This window comes from Gopherus flavomarginatus, chromosome 10 (genome assembly GCF_025201925.1).
Source record: "Gopherus flavomarginatus isolate rGopFla2 chromosome 10, rGopFla2.mat.asm, whole genome shotgun sequence".
Classification (NCBI taxonomy): Eukaryota; Metazoa; Chordata; order Testudines; family Testudinidae; genus Gopherus; species Gopherus flavomarginatus.
The window spans coordinates 20008812-20021604 of NC_066626.1; the positions used below are offsets into that span (position 1 = coordinate 20008812).

At 45.9% G+C, this 12793-nt stretch overlaps 1 protein-coding gene across 4 annotated transcripts in view; it reads right to left on the bottom strand.

The window, feature by feature from the left end:
• Nucleotides 1-551: 551 nt before the first annotated feature.
• PARD3B (par-3 family cell polarity regulator beta) overlaps nucleotides 552-12793 on the bottom strand; it is a 683847-nt gene continuing 671605 nt past the window's right edge. For all 4 annotated transcript variants that reach the window (XM_050969567.1, XM_050969566.1, XM_050969565.1 and 1 more), the window contains one exon: nucleotides 552-5009. In XM_050969567.1, coding sequence (XP_050825524.1) covers nucleotides 4649-5009 — 361 coding nt within the window. In that variant the 3' untranslated portion in view covers nucleotides 552-4648. The remainder of the gene's footprint in view (nucleotides 5010-12793) is intronic.

Consider the following 12793-nt stretch of genomic DNA (forward strand, 5'->3'; position numbering starts at 1 on the left):
TGTTCATGAAGCCACTCCTAGCCCTTCCTAGCTGGGCCTCAAATTTCTAGGTCTGGCTTCCAGCCTCAAAATCTTTCCTCCAGTCAAGGGTCTCCTGCAGGCACCTCCTGCTTGCTGCAATTCTTCTGCAGCCTCTGCTACAGCTTCCTTTACAAGACTCAGGTGCCTTAAGCCCAACTGGGCAGCAGGTAATCAGTCACAGGTGCGCTGGACCCTGTTCCCTCTTAAAGGGGTCAGTCAGCAGGTGACAGATGCTAACATCTCTGTGAAAAGTGTCATGGGATCAGGACCTTGGTTTTACAACTCATCTGGAACATGGAATGCCCAACAGCAGAGCATCCCATACCACAAAGCTGGAGCACTGATTCAAGGCTGGCTCTGAGGGATTCAAAGTTAAGTGTAATGAGCCATTATCACTATTTTCTGCAGCAATGCTGGGTTTTCCTTCAAGTTCTCCGACTAATCCTGACCACGCCAGATCACAACCCAAGAAGATGCCTTCAGAAGTGCAAAGAAGTGATAGAATCAATATACAAATAGATGGTTGTTTGTAATCTTAAAGCCTTTATTTTAATGCAAAATAAAAACAGATAAAATTTATATAGTCATATATAACAAAAAAATGCAAAATCATTTATGGTACCAAATTTTTTTCTCAAATTTGGTGTTGAATCTCTCCTCCCAATGATTTCACTGTATTTATTATTCAACACACACAACCATAGTCAAGTATCATAAAAAAGCGAAGAAATAATAGAAAAGTGACTTATAAACAACACGTCCTGGTTTATTATATGTTGCTAGCAAAGGGCACTCTCCAGACTGTGCACGTAAAGTTAGAATACTCTTGCAAACAACTGCAATCACGACTGCAGGATAGGAGATAAGCAACTTCAGTTCAGTGGAAAGCCTCAGGATCAGGCCCCAGAAGAGTAATGGGACTGACTCAGAACTGTCTTTGTCTGAAAAGCAAATCTTTGAGGATGCTTATGATGATGATGATGAGGAGGAGGTAGCACTTTCACTCTGTACAAAAATTAGGCAGCATGTGAAGCTATTTCTAGTTTAGGACGTTTGTGTGACCTGGTGTTCAGGGCTGCAGGCGTTATTTAGGGATAGGGGTTGTTTTCATTCTTGAGTGCCCTCCATTTTTCACAAAGACATCTTTGCAAGAGTGCTTATAATAGCAGTTATCACAGTGGTAATGGTTCCTCACGGGCCAATGTCAGTGGATCACGAGTGCTCGGTCACTCAGCAAGTCACCAGTTTCTATTTGTGTCTCTAAATCCTTCACCACCCAACTGCCTCTTTACCAGAATCAGAAACCGATGCGGCAACTCAGCCAGCACAGCAGCTTGGGAGTCACAGCAGCCTTCCTGGCATGCAAGCAGGTTGCTCTTGTTTAATCCTGATTCATGCCACCGTGCAAATGTACAGCATTCTGCCTCCTGCAGTAACCTGGGCTCTCCTTGCAAACCCAGATCACGGCAGGAAGGTTTTTGCTGGATTGGCACATTTTTGATGAAGGAATGTGAGGCAACTATGTGTCAAGAGCATTTCAGACACGTAACACTCCAAAACATATGGACATATGGGGAAAAAGAGCAACCTGTTACTGAACGGCTCTTTTGGATTTTGCAAGTGGTGTATTTTCAACTGTCAGTTGTAGCACCTCGTGAAATTTGCCCGGTACATATTTGCCACAATATGGTGCTAAAATCATACATTTTACATTGCACAGAAGCAGACTATACATACAGTAGTTATATATCATGCTTTGCAAATACAGTACCTCTACAAGATATTAAACCAGCAAATTGCAATTTTCTCCTAGACCAGCACCATAGATTAATGAGATGGTCTGTAATGCCTTTTGCTCCTGTCCCCCAGCAAGGTCAGAAGTTTTCTCCTTCATAGCTTCCAGCAGTGTATGATGTGTCCATATATTATACGAGTATCTACTATTTTTTGTTAAGTCTCTTCTGTGTAACATGTTGAGTAAGATTAACAACTTGGAAGGTGCTCGTTTGATCTGTCTCTCCTAACCAAGTGGTGCCATTGCAGTCAATGTGAGCCTTCACAGGAGGTTTCAGGTTACAGAGAGACAATTGAGCAAGCCCTTCAAAGGCCATAAATAACCCAGAAGCTGTTTCCATCCTGTTTTTATTTGGCCCTGGCTCATGAAATACTGTAAATGAGTTCTGTAAGCTGTGCTGCGGAGCATTTGAAGGGTTAGTAGGTAATGAATGATAAGGCAGTAGCTTATATTCAGAGCTGTTCTTAATTGTGGTCTGGCTTGATCAAGCCACTGTCACAAACATATTTGTTCCTTTACAGCTGGATCAAATGCATCTGGGGCTGTATTTCAAAAGATGAAAGGAAAGTATTTGAATTTGTTCTCACTTTGCTTTAGGTGGACGTTCATGTCACTAGCAGCTACCCTGTGGCTGCCAAATCTTTATTAACCGAGTCTACCACCCAGTACAGAAAGCTCGTTCAAAGAAGTACAAGGCTGTGTGTGGCATGTCCCCTACACAGTGTTTACAGTGGAATGGGAATGCATCTAATGGTTGGAAGAGCCCCTTGGAATGCAGCTGTGCAAACCTGTGTGAGACTCAGATACACCATGCACCAGTCTCTAGAGAGCGAATGAATCCTTACCAGTCCTGATAAAGGGATACGCAACAGATGAAGGGACCCTTTGTGTGATCTATAACTGGGAGGCGAGCTGTGCAATGAATCCTGATGCATTTGCTGCGTACCAAAGGGCGTCAGCCAGGCCAGGTCCCAGACCTCTCTCTCAGAGGGGGAAGGGCCCAAACGAGCTTCTGTTGCTTCCAAAGGCAGAGCCTGAAGAATGATGGACACTCAGAAGCTACTTCAAATGTGTTCCTAGTTACAGGCTCTCTGGTTCCCTAAGCAATGCTTAGCATGACAAATCATTGAGTGAAGCATTCAAGCATCTGAAGCCCAGTTAGACTGTACAGCAAATGTCTGTGGAGTTGGGAAGTTGCATGGCTGGGAGGCATATTTCAAACTGCCTCAGAGCATCTTTTACCTCCTTAAGGCCAGAGCCGCCCTGAGCATGTCTGCAGAGAGTTGGGGGAAAGAAGCTAGGTCCTTCTTCTACCTTCTCCCGCTCCCGCTCCACTTGTCCCTCCCCTTGTCTTCTCTTTCTCCATGAACCTCAGCGTCTCTCCTCTCCTCACCTAATTGTTTTAAAAAACCTTAATTGTTTAAACCATTCTCCTCATTCCTTTTCTCTTTGCCCCCAACGTTTCTAAAGCAATCTCTCCTCTGTTATCCTCATCCTCTTCTCCATCCTGTTGCTTTTAAAAGCCTAAAGCCGCCCCCTTGCCCCCTTTTTCCCAGTTGCTGTGCAGAGCACTGCCAGGCGAATTGGCATTGCTTGGCCTTTTGCACAATACTGGCACTGCCAGAGCCTGAGCGTCCTTGCAGTGATCAGCAGTGGGCCCTGCATTAACAGGTGACAATTCGAGCGGCAGGAGCCATGCACACTGACAGCAGAATAGCAGAGAAGCTTACAACTGCAGGCTCAGAATTCATTAACTGATATGCCAGCAGACACCTTTATGCAAACCTGACTAGAGTAGGGGCAAGTACAGGCTCTGCCCTCCCCGATCCATCTGAATACTTGATGGAGTAACAATTTAATAGCACCTACTGTACTTCACACTTCGGGCCAGATCCTCAGCAGGTATAAATAGGATTAGCTCCACTGAAGTCAAGGAAGCTACACTCATTGACAGCTGCTGAGCACCTGGGCCCTAGGCCTTCCATTTAAGAGCTGTGCACTGCATAATATACGTACACATGGGAACAGACAGACATTTTTCAGATGGTTGCCTCATCCCCTAATGATCCTGTAGGATAGTTCTGTGAATACTCTCCAAACTGCCCAAGTTCAGTTCATTTTAGTCCAATTGTGTTATTTGCAATATGAAAAGTGGGTAAACTTGATGCAGAATTACCAAAAATGAGGGCTCCCAGATGCATGTTCCAGCAAACAAGCAGAAAGAGGAAGATACAGCTAAGATTAAAAACCAATGATTACGGCATTCTCAAAATATAAAACTGCTGATTCGAGTGGGAGTGGAACAGCACGGAAGTCATTGGTAAAGTCACCACTGCACACGGCACTAGATTACACAAGACTCTCTGATCCCGAGAAGAGCAGCACTGCACTGAACACAGGGTAAGGTCACCAGAAGGCTTCTGTGATATAATACTTCTGTGGTGTAGATCCAAAATGGACTCTGGCGATACCACCACTGGTCTTTTACAGAGGGTGCACTGTGTGTCTGTATGTGTGTGTAGCCAGATGTGGTAAATAGCCCTGAGCTGTACTAACAGGTGCACTTACTTTTCAGCCATCACTTTCTATTTTTAACTGGTGTTAAAAACATCTGAATGTCTGGTAATGCACGTACCTAAAAGACACAGTCTCTTAATCTGATATGGCCCAAGATTCCTATGAAAACGAACCTATCCTGAGGCAGGTTCAGTAAGAATGATTCCAGTTAAGGTGCCATTCCTACATGCAGTTAAGCTTGCTAGGACCAACTGTAAAAAAGGGAATGCAAGGAATCCTCCATCCCAGCCCATGTTGACAAAGTCCAGTTTCAGGCTATACAGCTGCAGTCATGGGATTCTTCTGCCTGGAATCCTGATGTCTATATTGGTATTGATCCGGGCTGCTCCCACGCTGCCCTGTTCGGCCCATTTCATTATAAGCTGGCACTCTGTGCGGTTGGGGAGGTGAAGGTGGGACATCCTGGCGGAGGGGTCCCTTGTGCTGGGTGGTTAGTTGCTGGCTTGGGTAATACTGGGGATACCGCAATTCTGCTGCCCTCATGTCTTGTGCACGAGAGTAGTTTCCTTTAGAGGGGTGGACAGCAGGCTGCCCTCCTTGGTAGTATGGAAGATCTCGCTCTTTGTATATCACTCGGGGCCCTGTTAAATACTCCATTGGTTCTGCTGGGCCACACCTGGGAAGGAAGAAAATACATCTAGATAAATAAAGCAGTATTCCAAGCCAGCAACACACTGTAGTTAAAGTTCTACATTTAATGTGGGACAGGAAATGGCACCTCAGCTGTAACTTGACCTGATGAGTCAAAACAGAACATGAGAGTAAAAAAATCCTCCCAGCTACATGATGCAGTATTTCTAATTCACAGGATACTGGGCGCCAGGGTCCTGCGCCCATCACAGCCCACTGACAAAGGAAGAGCTCTGCAGCTCACAAAGCCAGCCTCCCTTGATCCGTTTGCCATAATGGAAACAAAGATCCTTCAAACAATGTGTGTTTGACTGTGTCTTATCTAGCCTGAGGAAAAACAGATGAGTTTGGGCTACAGCTTTGCAAATCCCATAAGCCGTATGTGCACAAATAATCACACCTCCCAGCCCTGGCCCACTTTTTTCTTCTAACATGTCAGACTGTAAAACTCTCAAAACACCGTAGTTGGAAATCTTGGAACGCCTGGAAGAAACAACAGGGATGTTAGGATACAGTATCTGTGTTTCATGGGCTAGCCGCCAGTGAGGTTTCAAAAAACCCCTGTGAGCTGGAGAGCCTGATGTTAAGTCTGCTCTGTAACTTGTCTGCATCCATAAGGGTTTGGCAAGCTCTGGTGCATGTGAAAAGCAACATGTGAACATGTAATCCCAGAGGATATGCTATAAAGTCCCCTCTGTACCTTTCTGTGTCTTAAATGCCATGATTTACACTAACGAGGGATTGATATTTCTCCCTAGAATAGTTTAACATGTGATACTTCTAAATGGCAAAAATAATTGTTCTGCATAGATATGTCACTGCAGCATCCACAACAGTTCAGCACAATTAGGAGTTTTACTGTTGTGACTGAAAATGTCCTTATACTTCACTAGGGCAAAACCTCCCATTGACTTCAGTGGAATTTTTTGCCTGAGGTCAAGCTGAAGGAACTGCAGGATTTTGACTCAAAGAGAAGACTGAAAATGTAAATTAGACACACCTGCCCTGGGGCACAGGACAACACTAGCGGTTGTTGAAAAACTTTTTGTGGATTTATTAAAAAAATCTCTGTTGCAAAAGATATAAGGTGTCCAATATGCTGATGACTTTCACTTCCTTCACCAAACTCTCTTGTTCACACAGGGATTTTATAAGCATGCTTCTCATTTCTTATCCCAGGCGCCCCTCCCAGATGCCATCGAAAATTGTTTTGCATGAAGTGAAACACAACATGTGGTTTTCTGCTGCACTCATTTAAGCCCATGGGGTAAATCACAGACATAGGCAATGAACAAACATTATCTGCCTTGAAATGAACCTACAACACTCCCCCTGGAATCGCTTAGTGCAAATGTTTCCTGTTTAAAATGGAAAGAGAGAAAGGAAGAATTCCAGGCCTTGGACTTTTAGGACCCTACGGTCCCCAGAGACGTTTTGCTTTAAAAACAGAATATTATAAAAGACAGGCCCTCCTGTTTTTTTCATGAGACAGTCCAGGCAAAGTGCTGAAGGGGTTGAAGCCACCTTCTGAGATACTAAAAGGACTCTTAACCCACATGTGTTCAGACAACTGGTATCTCTACTCTCACACACAGGCCTTGCAACAAAGTCTAACTTCCACAGCAAGCCAAAGGGCTGCTCTGTGTGTTTCTATCAAAGGTGGTAAGAATGATGACAAGCCTGGTGGACAGGCCATCCACACCATACCTTGCAACTGGAAGCTTGCGTTTATGTGCAAGAGAAATCAAAAGAGGAAGCAGTTGTGTGTCAAGGAATAAAACAACGGGAACAAATGTTAGTGTGTCATACTTGGCACTAGTTTCCTTTCCAAGACTCGAGAGACTAGCAATTCTTAAAAGGATATTTGTCAAGATAATGGCCATATGTTTTCATGTAATTTTTCTTAGCTGTTATCATTAGACAGAATTTTTGCTAAATTGTGTTTTAAAAAAATCAAAATAATGCAAATGTGCTTAGGACAGATGCAAAGCCCAGAGGGAATCTGGGCAACTTTGAATTGGGCCCTTAATGCAAAGCAGAATGTATGATTTTAAAGTATTTCAAATGTAATTGGTGGAGAACAGATTTGCTTAAAGCTGCAATCAGAGTTGCTCTTGGAACAAGCTCCTGTGCATCACGAGTTGCACCCTCAACGGACCTTCACTCTCCAAGGGGCTGGATGTGGCAAAGAAGGAGCACTACACAGTGTGGAGGAGGGGCAAGAGGCCGTAGAACAGGGGTTGGCAACCTATGGCACACGTGCCAAAGACGGCACACAAGCTGATTTTTAATGGCACGCTGCTGCCTGCTGGGGTCCTGGCCGCCGGCCCCACTCAACCTGCTGCCGAACCCAGGTCGGCAGCCGGGACCCTGGCAGGCAGCAGTGTGCCATTAAAAATCCTGCCCGGCCTGGTCCAGCCCGCTCTTCTCCGCCTCTCCCGCCTGCATTTGCATATGCTTTCCTGACCTCCGTCACTTCCAGGGGGAGGTTGTTTCTGCTTGGGGTGGTGAAAACAGTAGAGCGGGCCCTGACTGGCACACAAAACCGTAAATTAGAGTGAATAAATGAAGACTTGGCACACCACTTCTGAAAGGTTGCCGACCCCTGCTGTAGAGCATAGGCGCTGACTTCCTCTGTTTCTGGGGGGGAAGGGGGAGGCTCTACCCCCTTACCCCCCTTCCCCCAAGCCAGTGTCTCTGCTCCACCCCCACCTCGTTCCACTCTCGCCCCCACTCCTCCTCTCCCTAGGGCTGCTCCAGGCACCAGCGCAGCAGGCAGGTGTTTGGGGCAGCCAAGGGGAAGGGGCGGCACGTCGGACTCTTCGGCGTCAATCCAGCAGTGGGTCCCTCAGTCCGTCTCGGAGGGAAGGACCTGCTGCCGAATTGACGCTGAAGAAGAAAGCGGCGTGGTGGAGCTGCCACTGAAGTGCCACCAATCGCGATTGTGTTTTTTTTTTCTTTTTTTCGCCGCTTAGGGCAGCAAAAACCCTGGAGCCGGCCCTGCCTCTCTCCCAGTGCCTCCTGCACCCTGCTGAACAAGGCGGGCAGGAGGCACTGGGAGGAAGGGGTAGGAGCTGATTGGCAGGGCTTCTGGTGGGTGCTCCAGCTCCGGAGCACCCACGGAGTCGGCGCCTATAGGGAATGGCTTCTTTTCAGGAAAGTTGAGTGTGCTGGGGACGTGGAACCATTCAGAGTAACATTTGGGAAGGAAGAAACCAGGTTCCACGGTAAAAGTATTGGGATCTGGTTTGATGGCCAATTTTACCCATGCAAGGCGTTCCCTCTACAGCCCCTCTTCACCTCTTCTGGGGGTGGAGTACAAATGGCTCAGTTATGCCTATGGGGTTGGGATTGGCAGCTAGAGGACAGTCAGGCTGGGGAAGGAGTGGGTAGAGCCGGGCACGGTTCCACTTCACGCTTCAGAAAAGCCCGTGTGTTAATACTTGTGCAGGTTCCACCACCCTTCGGATAAAAAGCCACGAACATTTCAAGGGAGTTTCTGTGGGCAGGGAAGGCTGGGGGAGCCTTCGCAATTCTGCTCCACTGGCAACCCCTGAGGAGAACAATCTGAGGGAAACTCAACAAAGGGTCCTTGTAGATGGGTCGGCCCCCCTTGCCCAGCTCACTTCCCCAGGGTATTTCTGAAGGAGAGGAGGGGATGACCCAGGCCATTGTTCCTATTTATAATAAGCCCTGGGTGTTGAAACTGAACAGTTCCCTGATGATTCATTCTAGATCATCTCATGATCCCTTCTGGCCTTTAGCTCTATGTTTCTATTACTCTCTCCCCTCCCCTCCCCTGCCTCATGCTTGTTGGTTTATTATGGGTGATTTCCTCCCAAATCCAGGCCTGCTGGCATTAGTGATTTTAAAAGGGTGTTAGAGAGTGGTTTAAAGCACTTTTTGGAGCCCCCACTCCCCATGTCACATTAAGCAGTGGCTACGAATTTTTAAGATGAAGAAAAGGAAAGAATAGCTGGTGCTTGACCAACCCTGAACGTCCCTTTTATTATTTTTTTCAAGCGGACAGGAAGTCAGTATTTTTAAGGCAGCATCAGAAATGCCATCACCAGAAAAAGCTGCACTCACATGAATAAAGGGAGATTTGGGGGCAATTTCTAAGAATGGTGATTCCAGAGAGTGAATGCATTGCCACTTTGAAGCACCTCAATTTTCATCTGACCTTATACAGTCTGCTTGTGTGTGTTATTACTTTTCTTTAACAAAAACAAAAAAGCAAAAAAACCCCATAAGCCAAACCAAACACCTTTTCAATTGCAGCCCCTTGGACACGGTGTTCATTTCTGAGTAGAAGCAAAACAACTCTGCATTTTCTCCCAGCAGAGGCCCTAATGAAATTCTTTCCCCCTCCTGCTCTGTTTTTGTTAGCTCCTGGTGGGTTCAGAGTTCAGAAGGCTGGCTCACACCTCCCCAGTGACCCACAGCTTGTGGGTCAGACCAACAACCAGAAGTGGAAAATCACTGACCCAGGCGATCCATCCAAACTCCACAAATTGGGTCAAGCAGGTCCAGCCACTCCAAAGCGCCTGATTAGGAGCGTGCCCTTTAAGAGGACACGCTGAGCATGAACTGCTCTGTGTCAGCTGTTTGCTTTCTGGTCAGTTGTTTGACCTAGGGGACCAGGGGCTTAATGGCTGGCTGCAAATGGGGAACTTACACAACAGCACGGGAAGGAGCTGATCTTGTAGCCAGGGGCGGCTCCCGACCCCAGCATGCCAAGCGAGTGCTTGGAGCGGCATGCCGCGGGGGGCGCTCTGCCAGTCGCCGGGAGGGGGGCAGGCAGACTGCCTTTGGCGGCATGCCTGCAGAGAGTCCGCTGGTCCCATGGCTTCGGTGGACCTCCTGCAGGCACGCCGCCGAAGGCTGCCTGCCTGCCGTGCTCCCTGTGCCATGCTACTGTGCTTGGGGTGGCGAAATGTCTAGAGCCGCCCCTGCTTGTAGGGCAGCCTTTTACTGACTGGCTGACTTGTGCTTTCCCCAGTGAAGGAGTAGGGAGCAGAAGATGCAGGACCAGCTACGTTAATATACTTCTTGTTAAGGAAGTCGTAGAAAGAGAGAAGTAGGAGTACTGACTTCAAGAAAGGAATCAAAGCCATTAGAGCCGCATGAAAACTCTCCTCCCAAATAGTGACCTGATGTAGGCAAAGTGCGTTTCAAAAGCCTGTTTATTGAATTGTGATGATGGGAAATACGATTCCCCACCTCCACAGAGAAGTATGGCACAGACAGAAGTCGTGCAAACTTCCCCACACTTCCTGCCAACTTGTTTCAACCTTAACCTACTGGCTCAGAGCTGTGCTGGTTGATCTTCAAAACACAGATCAGTTAGGAACTCTGACTCATTTATGTAATTAGGAGTCCAATATAACCCTTGTTTTAAAGATGACCCTGCAAAGGATGATTAAAATATTGTGCTTGGGCGCTTTTTTACTTCTTGCTGATGGTTAAAGAAGGCCTGAACATCTTTGCTTTTCCTGCTTGTTTTTACCTTAGAAATATCAAGAATGTCTGACATTCCCTGGTTTTGCTATGAATCTCAGAGAGCTTTCAGGGTTGTTTACAACCTAACTGAAAGGAGCAGACTCTTTAAGGAAGATCTTCCTCTTTCCAAAATGTTAATTAGTGATTGACATTAAATGGGTGTCAATAAAAAATGGACTACAAATCGTTTCCCCTCTCACTTGCTCAACTTCTGCTCTCTTGGGTCTTGTGATGTCCCCATTTCAGTAATTCTCCAGTTAGCAGAGAAAAGAATTTCTCCTACTCTGACAGGAAGTACTTGTTGAAATACACCCCAAGAAGTCACATACTTTGTTGCCAATGGAAACCCATACTTGGCTGCAGCCTCTTTTGCATCCTCTTCCATGACTGTGTAGTCTAACTAAGCAAGAGATCCTGGGTGATGGCATGAGATAACAAAGGCAGTGATTAGAGTGCCAAAGAGAACAGAGTCCTGTCTGTGTCCCAGGATGTCAGCAAAGCATTCTCTATATATGCATCACAATGGAGTGCTGCCTGTCCTCTGTGATAAGGGCCCTAACTACACATAAAGAAGAAGATAAAAACCAAGAACAGATCTAGGAATTAAATGAGGCAAACAATCAATCTTATAACAAACATACGAAGTGTTTCTTCTGAGAGTAGACCGTATAAAACTGTTTCTGACTTATATTTTAAAAAATCCTGGCTCAATGGCTATGTAGTCTCGCTCTCTGATATTTAAAGTCACGGCACATAACAGAGAAAGCAGTGCTGGTTCTAGGCACTAGCACCAAAAACTTCAGCAGCTTAATATTCACTGTGCAATACCTAAAGAGTCACTGCCTGGGTCTGAGTTTCATTAAAGTCTCTCATTTGCAGGCTGGTTACTCCTGAAACAAAATTTTCGGTGCCATTTCAAACCAACATTTATCAATTAAGATCACGTTTTTTGCATTTAAAAAGCTGAATGAAACCAAATTTTGTATCCTATTACGAGAGGGAAACTGCAGCACAAGGCGTTGCTCTGTTGCTGCTGTCAGTGAGCGATGCCTATACCTCTCGGCAGAAGGCAGATGTCTAGCAATGTCATACTAACCTCAAACACACCACACACAGATTATTTATGGGCTGAGCTGGTGAAGGTGCTTTCGCCTCCTGTTCTTTTATCAACAATGCACAACTAAAAAATCAGATAATGTAAACTAATACAATCCTAGTGTCTCATGTAGCACATGCCACGCAGAGAGAGCTGTTTTTAGTTGGAGCACTGTTGTTTGGAATTGCTTCAGTGTCAGATTTCCAGTTACCAGACCCCTCATCCCTCGTGAAGGCACGAATGCGGTTGGACAGGATTAGCAGAACACTTTGCAATGTATATTACATAGCTTTGATTTCTATAGGCTTTGCGGACCCATAAAAATAATGATCATTTCATGACCTATATTACTGGGGGGGGGAATGGAAAAACATCTACTTTTGCTACTTGTGTTTGCTTTGGATTGCAAGGAGGAGAGGTCCCTCACAGTTTGCTGGGAATTCAAGCAGGGATCAATTACAGACACAAAGCAGATACCTAGGGCCTGATTCTCCGTTCACAGCAGTTTTACACTGTTGAAACTCCTCTAACTTCAACAGTTACCCTTGACTGATCCTAGTGTAAGAGCTTGTCTGCACAGCTTTTGTGTTGCTATAAGAAAAGAGTTAAAGTTTTGAATATAGTTTAGAAAGTAGCAAATTCCCAAATATGTGTGCAGTTAGACCATACAAGGGTGCTTATATTGGTATAGTTATAGCAGGACAAAAACTGTGCGTAGACCTGCCTTAAGTGACTGGAAAATCAGGCCTTTTTCTATTTGAAAGCGTATCATGGATAGCCTCTAATCAATACAAAGTATTGGAGCTGACTGAATCACAGAATATCAACGTTGGCAGGAATCTCAGGAGATCATCTAGTCCAATCCCCTGCTTACAGCAGGACCAAGCCCCAGACAGACTTTTGCCCCAGATCCCTAAATGGCCTCCTCAAGGATTGAACTCACAACCCTGGGTTTAGCAGGCCAATGCTCAACCCACTAGCAAATGCTAGTCAGAGATCTTATGAAAACATAGCTTCTGTTTGCAGGGCACATTTTAAGGGGGTCAGCAGGTGATGCATGTTTATGGGCACTGGAAGAGAAATGATGGCAGAAGAACACGATGCAAAAAAATAAGGTCTTGGATGGACAATGTGGTATCCTGGGTGGATAAAAGGGACTATTCATCCATAAA